This window comes from Pseudophryne corroboree, chromosome 6 (assembly GCF_028390025.1).
Source record: "Pseudophryne corroboree isolate aPseCor3 chromosome 6, aPseCor3.hap2, whole genome shotgun sequence".
NCBI classification, from domain to species: domain Eukaryota; kingdom Metazoa; phylum Chordata; class Amphibia; order Anura; family Myobatrachidae; genus Pseudophryne; species Pseudophryne corroboree.
In genome coordinates this window covers 566,980,018-566,992,134 of record NC_086449.1, presented here as the reverse complement: position 1 = coordinate 566,992,134, position 12,117 = coordinate 566,980,018, and the positions used below count along the sequence as shown (strand labels likewise).

The 12,117-nt window shown below is 46.5% G+C and overlaps 1 protein-coding gene across 1 annotated transcript in view; it reads right to left on the bottom strand.

Annotated features, from left to right (window-relative positions):
* Positions 1-236: 236 nt before the first annotated feature.
* LOC134935460 (tyrosine 3-monooxygenase-like) overlaps positions 237-12,117 on the bottom strand; it is a 101,891-nt gene continuing 90,010 nt past the window's right edge. The window contains exons 11-12 of the mRNA XM_063930518.1: positions 8,255-8,388; positions 237-461 (exon numbers count right to left, since the gene is read on the bottom strand). Of these exons, the coding sequence (XP_063786588.1) occupies positions 302-461; positions 8,255-8,388 (294 nt within the window). The 3' untranslated portion in view covers positions 237-301. The remainder of the gene's footprint in view (positions 462-8,254; positions 8,389-12,117) is intronic.

Here is a 12,117-nt window from a genome sequence, read left to right as displayed (position 1 = left end):
AACCGCCGGCATGCCGGCAGTAGGGTGAGTGCAAAAGAGCCCCGTGTGGGCTAGCTGCGCTCACGACGCAGAGGGCACGGTGGCACGCTCTACGTGCACCACGCTATTTATTCTCCCTCCAGGGGTGTTGTGGACACCCCAAGAGGGATAATAGTTGTCGGTATGCCAGCTGTCGGAATCCCGGCGCCGGTATGCTGAGCGCCGGGATCCCGACAGCCGGCATATCAAATGCCTCCTCCTAAATTTTGCTATGTGGCCTGGCAATGTACTGTCCTACCCCTGGTTTATATATTATTTAGTACTAGCTCATTTTGTCCAGTGCCGAACACAGACTCTGCAGTTCATCTTTTATCTGACCGAGCGCAGTCCTGACTTTCTGGAAAGAGTCTAGCACTTCAATGCTGCAAGTTAATGGATCATAACGCAGATAAAATGGCTTCTTCATCTTCACAGCATATTGCCTGCAACAAAGCAAATAACAATTCTCGTTAACATTTTTCAGCGATATTTGGCTTTGCAAAGGTGTTTTATTTCCATGTGTATTATATACTAGTTTATAATCAATGGTAAATAAGATACCACTGGCTTTGACTTCTGGGGAATTTATCCACATAGCCTGACCACGTGCTAGCTCCTACCTTTACACTTAAGGGGTCCGCAATAGCCTAGCTACTGCTGATTCCACAGGGTACACCACATACAATCTACTTTGCATCACCTTAAGCTATGGCATAAAGATATAATAACTAACAAAACATTCTCTTAATAAAAATTTTGCATTATTCGGCCAAATTCCAGAATAGATTATTTTTATGCATATCACATACTTCCCACCAGTACCAATTTTCGCGGGACAGTCCCATTTTTCGGGACTGTCCCACCTGCGAGTTGCAGTGTCCCACAGTGTGTGTGTGTGTGTGTGTGTGTGTGTGTGTGGGGGGGGGGGGGTGAGGGCAGTTGGGAGGCTCCTGTCACTCGCTGCGCACAGCGACTATTCACAAGAGACAGAGGGACTGGGAGCATGCCAGCAGCTCATAGACCGCTGGGCATGCCACCACAGTGACAAGATATGGGGCGTGGCTTCTGATAGCAGTACCCCTGCAAAGCCACGCCCCTTTGAGCCTTTTCACCCAAGGGTGTCCCGGGCTTCGTTTTAAAGATGTTGGGTGGTATGATATCATCTCCTTACATCAAGATTTGTAGGTTGAACATTTTCAGTCATCCTCTTTATTGAAATCAGGTATAGTTTTCATAACAACAGATGTTTCTATAGACAGCTTTTCAAGATCTGAAAGTCTTTCTTCTTTCTTAGTATTTTGTAAAATTATTCTTTATTCTCTATAAGCATGAGAAACAGTATTCTGGCTCAGCCGTCAGAAGAAGGAGTGTCACAGCAATTTCTAGTAGCGTTACCACTTCGGAAAATGAAGGCAGCAGATTGTTCATTAGCAGAAACTGCAGTATCTGAGCTGCTCCATCAAGATCTTGGAACTCCTCCCGAAAATACAGAACAGCCACCACTGTACGCAGTTTCTCCTTTTCAAAGATAGGGAAGACTTCCACACACTCTTTTAGTTCTCTCTCTGGAAAAGTCTAAATTTTCCAACATTTCCTGTACATAGAAGAACTGATATTTGCAGATGCTTTGTGAATTGGAAAACGTGTGTTAGCTTAGGTGATGATGACATCACACTTTTCGTATGCTGCTGAAGTTCTTGTTTGGTTGTCTGGCAAATGCTGTCATTTTTTTCTGTTCAGCTTCTTCAATGTTTTCACCCATTATAGCTCTAATGCCATTCACTACATTTACAAACTTTGCAACATGTCTTCAGGCACACTCTACATCTGTTCATGGCTTCTGCATTTGATTATACAGAATGTCAACATGTGGCATAATAATTAAGTGATTTTTTTTTAGCATTTTGGATCACTGAGATTGCGAATTACCGAGGCTTCATTTATTGTAGCGATGCTCAAAGTCTCAGATTCCAGTGTCTTGAAACATTCCATAAGAGCATCTGTCTTTCGTACACTACATTCACCACCCATGATCAGAAATTCCATCTTGTTGATCAGGACTTTGGGCCAAATTCAGACCTGATCGCTCGCTAGCTATTTTTTGCAGCGCCGCCCATAGGGGAGTGTATTTTTGCTTTGCAAGTGTGCGATCGCATGTGCAGCCGAGCGGCACAAAAAAGTTTTGTGCAGTTTCTGAGTTGCCCAGAACATACTCAGCCGCTGCGATCACTTCAGCCAGTCCGGAATTGACGTCAGACACCTGCCCTGCAAACGCTTGGACACGCCTGCGTTTTTCCAAAAACTCCCAGAAAATGGTCAGTTGCCACCCATAAATGCCCTCTTCCTGTCAATCTCCTTGCAATCTGCTGTGCGAATGGATTCTTCGTAAAACCCATCGCTCGGCAATGATCCACTTTGCACATGTAAGACGCGTCTGCACATTGCGGTGCATACGCATGCACAGTTCTGACCTGATTGCAGCGCAGCAAAAAAATCTAGCGCGCGATCAGGTTTAAATGACCCCCTTGGTATTCTGCTGGCTACACAAGAATCAGATACTGACAATCTATGATCTACGACAAATTTGTGAAAAATATACTACATTTTGTGATTTGGCGTGCTGCTCTCTCCATTGTTAAATTTAGCTGATGTGCAAAACGGTGTACAAAATGTGCATTTTTGTATATTTTTATTGTTGGCAGAGTGTTGCGGTTTCACAACGGCACTTAACCAGATTGATTGGTTTATTCAGATAACAGAGATAATAGCTTGTAGTCAGTACCGGATCTTGCCACGGGCAAGCAGTACTTTTGCCCGGGGCGCCGCCTTCCGGAGGGCGCTGGCGCCCTCCGGAGGGCGCCGCACCATGGCAAGATCCGCCACTGTGCCCTCTGCAGTGCCCCCCGCTGTGCCCGCCGCTGGTCCCCCGCTTTGAAGGGAACCAGACGCTAAGCGTCTAGTTTCCCTTCATGGAGAGGACTGTGCTGTGTGGTGCGCGATGACGTCATCGCGCACCGCACAGCAAAGGTCCTCTCCATGAAGGGAAACTAGACGAAGCGTCTAGTTTCTCTTCATGGAGAGGACCTTTGCTGTGCGGTGCGCGATGACGTCATCGCGCACCGCACAGCATAGTGGCAGAGACACTAGGGGTCATAATTGACCTCTAGTGTCTATGCTGTGCTATGGGAGAGACGTAATGACGTCTCTCCCATAGATCCGAGGACAGACACAACCATCCGAGTCCAGGAGAAGAGCGGCGCCGGCGGAGGAGGAGGTCTGGAATCAGGAGCGGGGATTGTAAGTATACTTTTATTTATTATTATTTTTTTTTTCAGCTGCGCTACAGGGGGCACAAATGGGGGCGTAACTGACCACGCCCCCATATGAAGCCACACCCCCATTTTTGCCCGGGGCGCCGCAAGGGCAAGATCCGGCCCTGCTTGTAGTACTGTATATCAGGGGCGTCACTGCGGGAGGCCGCAAAATAGGGGTGTGGCCTTACACAAGGAGCGTGGCCTCACGGGATGGACCCCCATTTTAGGCACTCTGGTGGATTCAGGAGATGCTGGCTGCCCCCGGGGAGTGCCCCACGGATACCAACATGCCGCCACTGTGCCCCACACATGCCCACATTTGTGTCCCATGCATACACACACCGGCGTATACATGCAGTATACCAAGCTGCTGCCTCTGCTCAACCTGCAGCGTGGGGCTCCTGTCACTGTGTGTGACTCACCTGTGTCTGCCCCTCCCGGTGCTCTGTGCCTGGTGTGTGAGCGTTTGCGCGGCGCAGCCGGTCTCTGACTCTCCTGCTACGGGTGAAGTGGCGGCAACGGAAGGTCTCTCGTGCACAGGCCAGAATAAAGCACTCGCTGATTGGACACTGTGTGCCAGCAGCTGCAGCATCAGCCGAGTGCAGTGAACTGGGTATGGCTGCTGTGCTGGCTCCTACACAGTCACAGGAGCCAGTTGCTGCATGTATTGTTACAGCGCAGCACCAGGCTCCTGACACTGAGCAGGAGCCGGCATTTTGGTGTCACCCCTCGGCGGGTGACACCTGGGTGCGGGCCGCACCCACCTTGTAACATCACTGCTGTATATAGAAGATGTTCTGCAGCAGCAGGAACTCACAGAATACATGTGAAGCAGTACAGCGGTAACACAGCGTCTTAGTTAGTATACACAGGATCCGAATGTATAGACACAGGGTGCGGCTGCGGGGTAGACAAGGTCACACACTCTGGAGAGCAGAAGCTGCAAGTTAGTGCAGTTGTCTCTCCCAGGAAGAACTCTCCACAATGGGGCAGATGTATTAACCTGGAGAAGGCATAAGGAAATGATTAACCAATGATAAATGCAAGGTGATAAACGCACCAGCCAATCAGCTCCAATATGTAAAATAACAGTTAGAAGCTGATTAACTCGTGTGTTTATCACCTTGCACTTATCACTGCTTTATCACTTCCTTATACCTTCTCAGGTTAATACATCTGCCCCACTGTGCACTGAGCACCTCCTCCTGCACTGAGCTAACACTAGGAGGGAAAACACTAGAGCAGGGAAGCTGCCTCTAGTGCTGGGAACAGAGACAGGCAGCAGAGTGATCCACTGTTTAACATTTATCACTTTTGTCTGCACTCTGTTCATTGCATCACTCATCATGAGATCAAGCTAACTTAGAATACACTCAGATATTACTGATTTTGCCCAGTTGGAAAGAAGAAACCCCAGCATTGTTCAATAGGGTTTCTATTTTTGTCACAGTAATGAAGAACAAGCACAAGTTGGAAGTATCTGTGATGTATATTGTCTCATCAGCCATCACACTAATAAATTCCACTTCCATAATTTCCTCAAAAACATATTCTCTGTGCACATCTAGCATGCATGCCAGCAAATCGTTCTGGATAGATTTTGATGTGCATTTGATTGTGGAACATCTCTCTAAATGGTCTTTTAACAATGAATCCATTCACTTATGTATTTCACCAGCACCAGAAATGTTCCGGGATTCTCAGATTCCTTCCCTTCTTCATGCCCCCTTATTGCCAACTCATTTATTCATCAACATTTGGCACAATTACTTAGGAAAGGGCGTCTCTGTTCTTACACACTTGAGCATTGTGGTGTTCTATCATTTCTTTTTGCTCATTGCGAATACGTTAGACGTCCGTACACTGACTAAACCACCGGGATCCTGGCCGTCAGAATGCCGGCAATGGGGCCATCGCTTAAAAGCCTATTCCCACTCTATGGGTGTCATGGACACCAACGAGTGGGCATAGCCCTGGCGCAGCTGTTGGCATTCTCAGCAGTCGGTATTCTGACCGCCAGGATCCTGACCACCGGGATATTAACTACATCCCGAACCTAGTATGGGTAGGTTTAATAAATTATTATCATCCTTCTCCAATGTGTGTTTTTTTATTTTTCAATGCGTTCCCTTTATCAGTCCATACAGCATCTCCTCCAAATAAGTGATATGGAAAACAAAATAGAGCATTCTGTACTTCCCAGTCACAAATTCAATTGTGATTCTTGTAGATATCAGGGTTGCATTTCTTGTATAGTCTTTCTTACGACTCACAGAATGATGTTTTATTTCAAAAAAAGGTGTTGGCCTGGCGTGTTTTTTTCACTTCGCATTTAGTCTGCTAAACTGACTTAATTGCAAACCCTGAACTGTATTACTCATCATGAAACTTTACACAGCTGGCAAGCAGGAAAACAATATTTGGAGCACAGTCTGAAAGATGATAGATAGATAGATAGATAGATAGATAGATAGATAGATAGATAGATAGATAGATAGATAGATAGATAGATAGATAGATAGATAGATAGCCTTTTGGCCCTGTTGACCTTTTGACCCAGTCGACCTAATGCATGTCGACCATTAGTGGTCGACCTATTGACTCTAGACCTTTTTATTGTAGATCTAAAGACCAGATACCAATGTAAATTGGTACTATTCTGTGGCCACGCCCCTCCCCATGAAGCCACACCCCTTTATTTTTGGAGCGCACTGCCCCTATTTTAAATATGGAGAGGGGAGCACCAAAATGTCTAGTTTCGGCTCTTACAGCTAATGGTAAGAAACAGTATTTTACTGGCCTTCAGCATACAAGTGGTTTCTGTATTTGCAAGGAGCTTTAATATACTCAAGTATATACACTAGGGGTTTGCACGCTTAAAAAAAGAGATTTGCTTTCTAGGACAAGTGTGAGATTGCAATATTTGGACCATAAGTAAGATCCTAGAGGATCCTAGAGGACAAAAGGGTTAGTGCAGTATTTTAAACCTATAATTTTCTGCTAGATATATAGGGGTAAATTTACTAAGGTGGGAGTTTTTTAGAACTGATGATGTTGCTCATAACAGCCAATCTTTGTATAATGCTGCTGCACCTTTGTATAATGCCCACAACAGTGATGTGCAGTGTGCTAAATAACTCAGGAGGCACTCAGTCAAAACTGGCACAAACGTTAGTATGACAGGAAAGTCTCTGCCTCACCCCACCGCACATCACTAGCCCACAAGAAACATCACGTTCAAATATGTGTGTGTAAATATGGCTCTGATACTAGCCATTGACTTCAGTGCTCGTTAGCTCTCAGTAATGCAATATTCAGTTGTTTTTCCCAAATGAGTCACTGGACAAATAAATCAATGTTAATAAATCCTCTCATTATTTGAAATAAAAATGAAACCTTTCACATTTCCACTCTTATAAAGCCATCAATTTAATTCTGAAACCATGTTCTCAAATAAACAGTAGTCATGCATCCCAGTGGACACCTGCTAACTATTATAACCCAAGGGGAAATAATTTCATATAGAACACTGTGTCCCCAAGTGTCATAATGGCACAGCTGGTGAGAAAAGGACACACCTTTACAATTTATTACAGAAAAAATGCACACCAAACATCTAATAAAGAACACTTATTAGGTATTTCTGTAGCATAAAATATGTATCAAAATTCGTTTAATAATATAAGTATGATATTTGGTGAGTCAAGTCATTTTTTCCCCAGGAAATGATCAGAAATGTACTGTACAAACATAGGCGTCGAAATGGGGGGGGGGGGAGGTTTGCAAGGGGGCAGCTTGACGTCCCCAAACATGATGGAGGTGCTGGAGCGGGGGAGCGCTTCCTTCCGCATCCCCGTAAGCGGGCAGTGTGCGGTGCCCCTTCTGTACTAGCCGGCTGTCTCTTAACTGATGATGTAATACTGGGAGGAGGCGTGGCTGTGGACCCGGAATCCGACGCCTCCTCCCAGTAATGCATTACCAGTGAAGAGACAGCCGGGTAGTACAGAAGGTGCACCCCACCCTGCCTGCGGCAGCACACTGCTTTAGAAGCCGCACATGGGGATACAGAGGCAAGTGGATGGGGGGGGCGGGGTTAGTTTGTTTGAAGGAGAGGAGACCGGCACCATGGGGGTGGGGGGGGAAGGGGTTTGAAGGAGAGGCACCAAAATGAAATTCAAATTTGCCCAACTTGCCCAAATCCCCCCCCGCGTGAAATCATTCTGGCGCCCCTGTGTACAAAAGAACATCTCTGGCCGATGTCAGAGAGATGTGTGCTGAGCGAACCGCTCAGCACACATCTCTCCCGGCGCTCAGCACAGCGCGATCTGTGCTGAGCGTGCGGGGGGAGACGGGGGGCCGCTCACTTCACCCAGCGGGTGAAGTGAGCGACCCGCTAGATTGGCCTGCATGCAGGCCAATCTAGCAGCAGCGATAGCGATGCGCGGGGCTGCGCATCGCTATCGCTGAGGGGGCTACACACGGAGCGATCGTGCTTAAAATCTAAGCAATCTAGTCAGATAGCTTAGATTTTAAGCAGCGATCGCTCCGTGAGTACCCCCCTTAAAGGGGGGTACTCACGGGAGAGATGTGTGCTGAGCGATCTTAACACAGACCGCTCAGCACACATCTCTCACCCCGCTCAGCACAGCGCGATGTGCTGAGCGAGGGGGAACGCCGACGGGGGGGCCGCTCACTTCACACAACGGTGAAGTGAGCGACCCGCTAGATTGAGCCTGCATGCAGCTCAATCTAGCATCGGCGATAGCGATGCGCGGGGCCGCGCATCGCTATCGCTGGAGGGCATACACACGGCAGATCCGTGCTTAAAATCTAAGCAATCTAGCAAGATTGCTTAGATTTTAAGTACGGATCTCTCCGTGTGTACCCCCCTTAAGTGTTCTATGCACATAAGTACCACTCACCGTAGTTTGTCTTTGGAGTCTTCCAAGCTTTCTGAAACAAAATATACAGGCTGAAAGGAATTGTCCTCATATGGTTGGACTGCAGTAACTTCTGGGTCGAAGGGCTTAAGCTCAGGCTTATTTGATAATGCATACTGAAAATATAAAACATTAACGAATATTTGAGAAGTAATATAAACATGTTTGAAAATCTGAATGCAATAAAAACATAAATAAGACATCACATAACATAAAATATATTCTAACTACTGTACCAGGGATGTGCAGGCAGGGGAGGCAGTGCCGGTCTCCACCAGGTACTGTGCCCGTCCTTCTCTTCCTCCTCTCTCTCCACAAAGTCCCTTTGCAGTGCTTCCCTGTGCCATGTGTTAACCTATGTCCCCTGTGCCATGTGTTACCCTGTGCCCCCTATGCCATGTGTTACCCCGTGCTCTGTTTTACCCTGTGCCCCCCTATGCTATGTGTTAACCTGTGCTCCCCTGTGCCCTGTTTTATGTTGTTTCCCCCTGTGCCATCTGTTACCTGTGCCCCCCTGTACCATGTGTTACCCTGTGCTATGCGCCCCCGTGCCATGGATTACCCTGTATCATGTGTTACCCTGTGCCCCTCTGTGCAATCTATTAGTCTGTGCCCCCCTTTTCCATCTGTTACTTTGTGCCCCCATTCCATGTGTTACCCCATGCTCTGTTTTACCCTGTGCCCCCCTATGCTATGTGTTAACCTGTGCTCCCCTGTGCCCTGTTTTATGTTGTTTCCCCCTGTGCCATCTGTTACCTGTGCCCCCTGTACCATGTGTTACCCTGTGCTATGCGCCCCCTGTGCCATGGATTACCCTGTATCATGTGTTACCCTGTGCCCCTCTGTGCAATCTATTAGTCTGTGCCCCCCTTTTCCATCTGTTTCTTTGTGCCCCCCATTCCATGTTTTAACCTGTGCTCCACTGTGTCCTGTTTTACCGTGACCCCCTGTGCCATGTTTTATCTTTTGGCCCCTGTGCCATGCACTACCCTGTAACATGTGTTACCCCGTGCCACCCCTGTGCTATCTATTAGCCTGTGCCCTGTTTGGCATCTGTCACTTTGTGCCCCCTATGCCATGTGTTAACCTGTGCTTCCCAGTGCCCTGTTTTACCTTGGGCCATGTGTTATCCTTTCTCCGCCATATGCCATGTGTTACCCTGTGACATGTATTACCCTGTGCTATCTATTAGCCTGAGTCCCCTGTGCCATGCATTACCCTGTACCACGTGTAACGCAGTGCCTCCTATGCTATTAGCCTGTGCCCCCTTTGCCATCAGTTACTTTGTGTCCTCCTGTGCCATGTGTTATCCTGTACTTCCTGTGCTATATGTTACCCTGTTCCTCCTGTGCTATATATTAGTCTGTGCCCACAGTTAAACTGTTCCTCCTGTGTCACGTATTAGTCTGTGCTCCCCTGTGCTATGTGTTACCTTGTGCCACACTGTGCTATGCATTACCCTGTGCAGCCCCTTGTTATGCGTTACCCTGTGCCATGTGTTACCCTGTGCCCCACAGTGCCCATTTTACTGTACTGCTTGCAGAGGGGCTGGGCTATATATAGGGTGGTATTTGGAGTAAATCTGGCTCTGATAGCAGCCAGTGCCTCCACAGCCATTTACCTCACAGCACATCACTGCTAACTACAGTACAATTTGGCAACTTGACACACCTGCTTTTATGGGTTCATTTCACAAATTCAGTCATGGAGGGGTTTTCAATTAGCTGCGATAACTGACTTTTCACGCTAAAAAATGTACTCTTCCAGATAATCGCAATTACAACCTATTCAATTAACCTGGAAAATGTATTGGGGATCATTTTTTCGCAAATTTCACTTTACCTACTCTGAGCAGGTGAAAATTTGGGAAAAGTCCCTATTTTAAGGTAAAAATGTTTGGATTTGGTTCAGAATTATTTTTAATTGCCCAATAATGACATGATAGAATTTGGGGTTCAAGGTTTGGGACAGGTATACTGGGGTGCTTTATGCGTGGGAGAGGTGTTTTTAGGCTTGCAGGTGGGAGGAGCCAGTCTGTTTCCACTTTTTTTTAAAGTACCCTAAAATAACTCAAATATATACTTATACCCATTTTCATGTACCCTAAATTTAATGAGAGTATTTAATTTGCACAAAAAAGCTTGCTTTACTGTTTATAATTTTTTTGCATAAAAAAACCCGCATGTAACAGCCATGTCACACAATTTAAGTCCCAAAAACTCTTAAATGTGATCTCTAATACACTTCTCTTCTGTTATCCTATGTTAGTTTAGCATTTCTTGGGGCTCAGGCTGATTTCCCCATCTTCACCTACACTTTTCAATATAATAATTTGCACGCGAAACCCGTCTGGAATTAAATTGGTCGAAAAACGTGAGCGAGCATACCAGCTAAAGGCCATTTTCACTGCAATTTTCGTCTGACTGCCACAAGAAATATTCACGCTAAATATTCACGGAACATTGAATACCCCCATGATCCTAGGTCTAGATATTCTTACCCTAGGGGGTATATAGTGTAGGTTTTCAAATGTGGAGATGTCGCCTGTAGCAAGCAATCAGATTCTACTTACCACTTCTCTATCGCCTTTGAGGAGATAATAGCCAGAATGGGCTATGGCAGTGGTTCTCAAACTGTGTGCCACGGCACCGTGGTGTGCCGTGGGACACTTGTATGGGTGCCTCAGGTTGGTTGTCCAGGACCAATGCAAACTATTAAGTGTCAATGTAAGTGACAAAACTAATGCTTGTGGCTGCCAATCATAAAATATGTGAACAAACAGAAGTGAATCCTGTCTCTCATCACATAACTGAGCTTAAGGATGACATATAAACACAATATACTAAATTTCATATTTTTTTCTACATTTCTCAATTAGAAACTTTTGACCTAGGGGTGCTGTAAAAAACATCCTGATACTCTAGGGTGCCATGATTCAAAAATGTTTGGGAACCACTGGCCTATGGGCAATATCTGTGAGTCACGGATATAGCAAAAGGTAACAAACACTATAAGAGAATAGTCAGAAAAACATTCAGAGACCAGAACAGGCAGTCATCCAGTAAGGGGTCAACAGCAAAATGGTTAGTCAATAGAGATAATGGGGTAGATGTATGAAAGTGTGTTATGGGGGGGAAGTAGTATCAGCGCACATTATATGCGCTGATACCGCTTCCCCCCATGTGTTAATGTGGTGGTGTGTGCCCAGTCACAGGTGTGTGCCCAGATGACACCATCAGACACGGTGAGTTGATCTCTCATACAGTAGTAAGAGCGAAGGCAGTGCGGCAGTTCCTTGGAAGAGGATGGCCAGCCGTTGAGAATTATAGCAGAAACACGCTGGCAAAGATCATCCGCAAGTGTAGCAGCACGCAGCTCTTCCAGGCTCTTGGTAGGGAGCACCTCCACAGCCATGACCTCATAGTCATCCTCAGCAGCGTTCATGTCAGTAGTCGAAAGGAAGGCTCGAGACAGAGCATCAGCAACGTACATTTTTTTGCCTCGTTTATATATGACATCCAGGTTGTACCGCTGCAGCTTGAGCATCATGCCCTGAATACGGGAAGAAGCAGAGAGGATGGGCTTCTTCAGTATGGTGATGAGAGGCTGATGGATGAAGTCATGGAAACGGTTGCAGGCGAACACTAGTGCCAACAGTTCTTTCTCAATTTGTGCATACCTGGTTACAGTGTCAATGAGAGCCCTGGAAGCAAAAGCCACCGGTCTGCGGTGTTGGAGGATCATGGCCCCTAGACCACTCTGTGAAGCGTCGGCAGAGAGGACTACCGGATCATGCACGTTGAAGTATTGCAGGACCGGTGGATTTGTCAGCATGGTCTTCAATC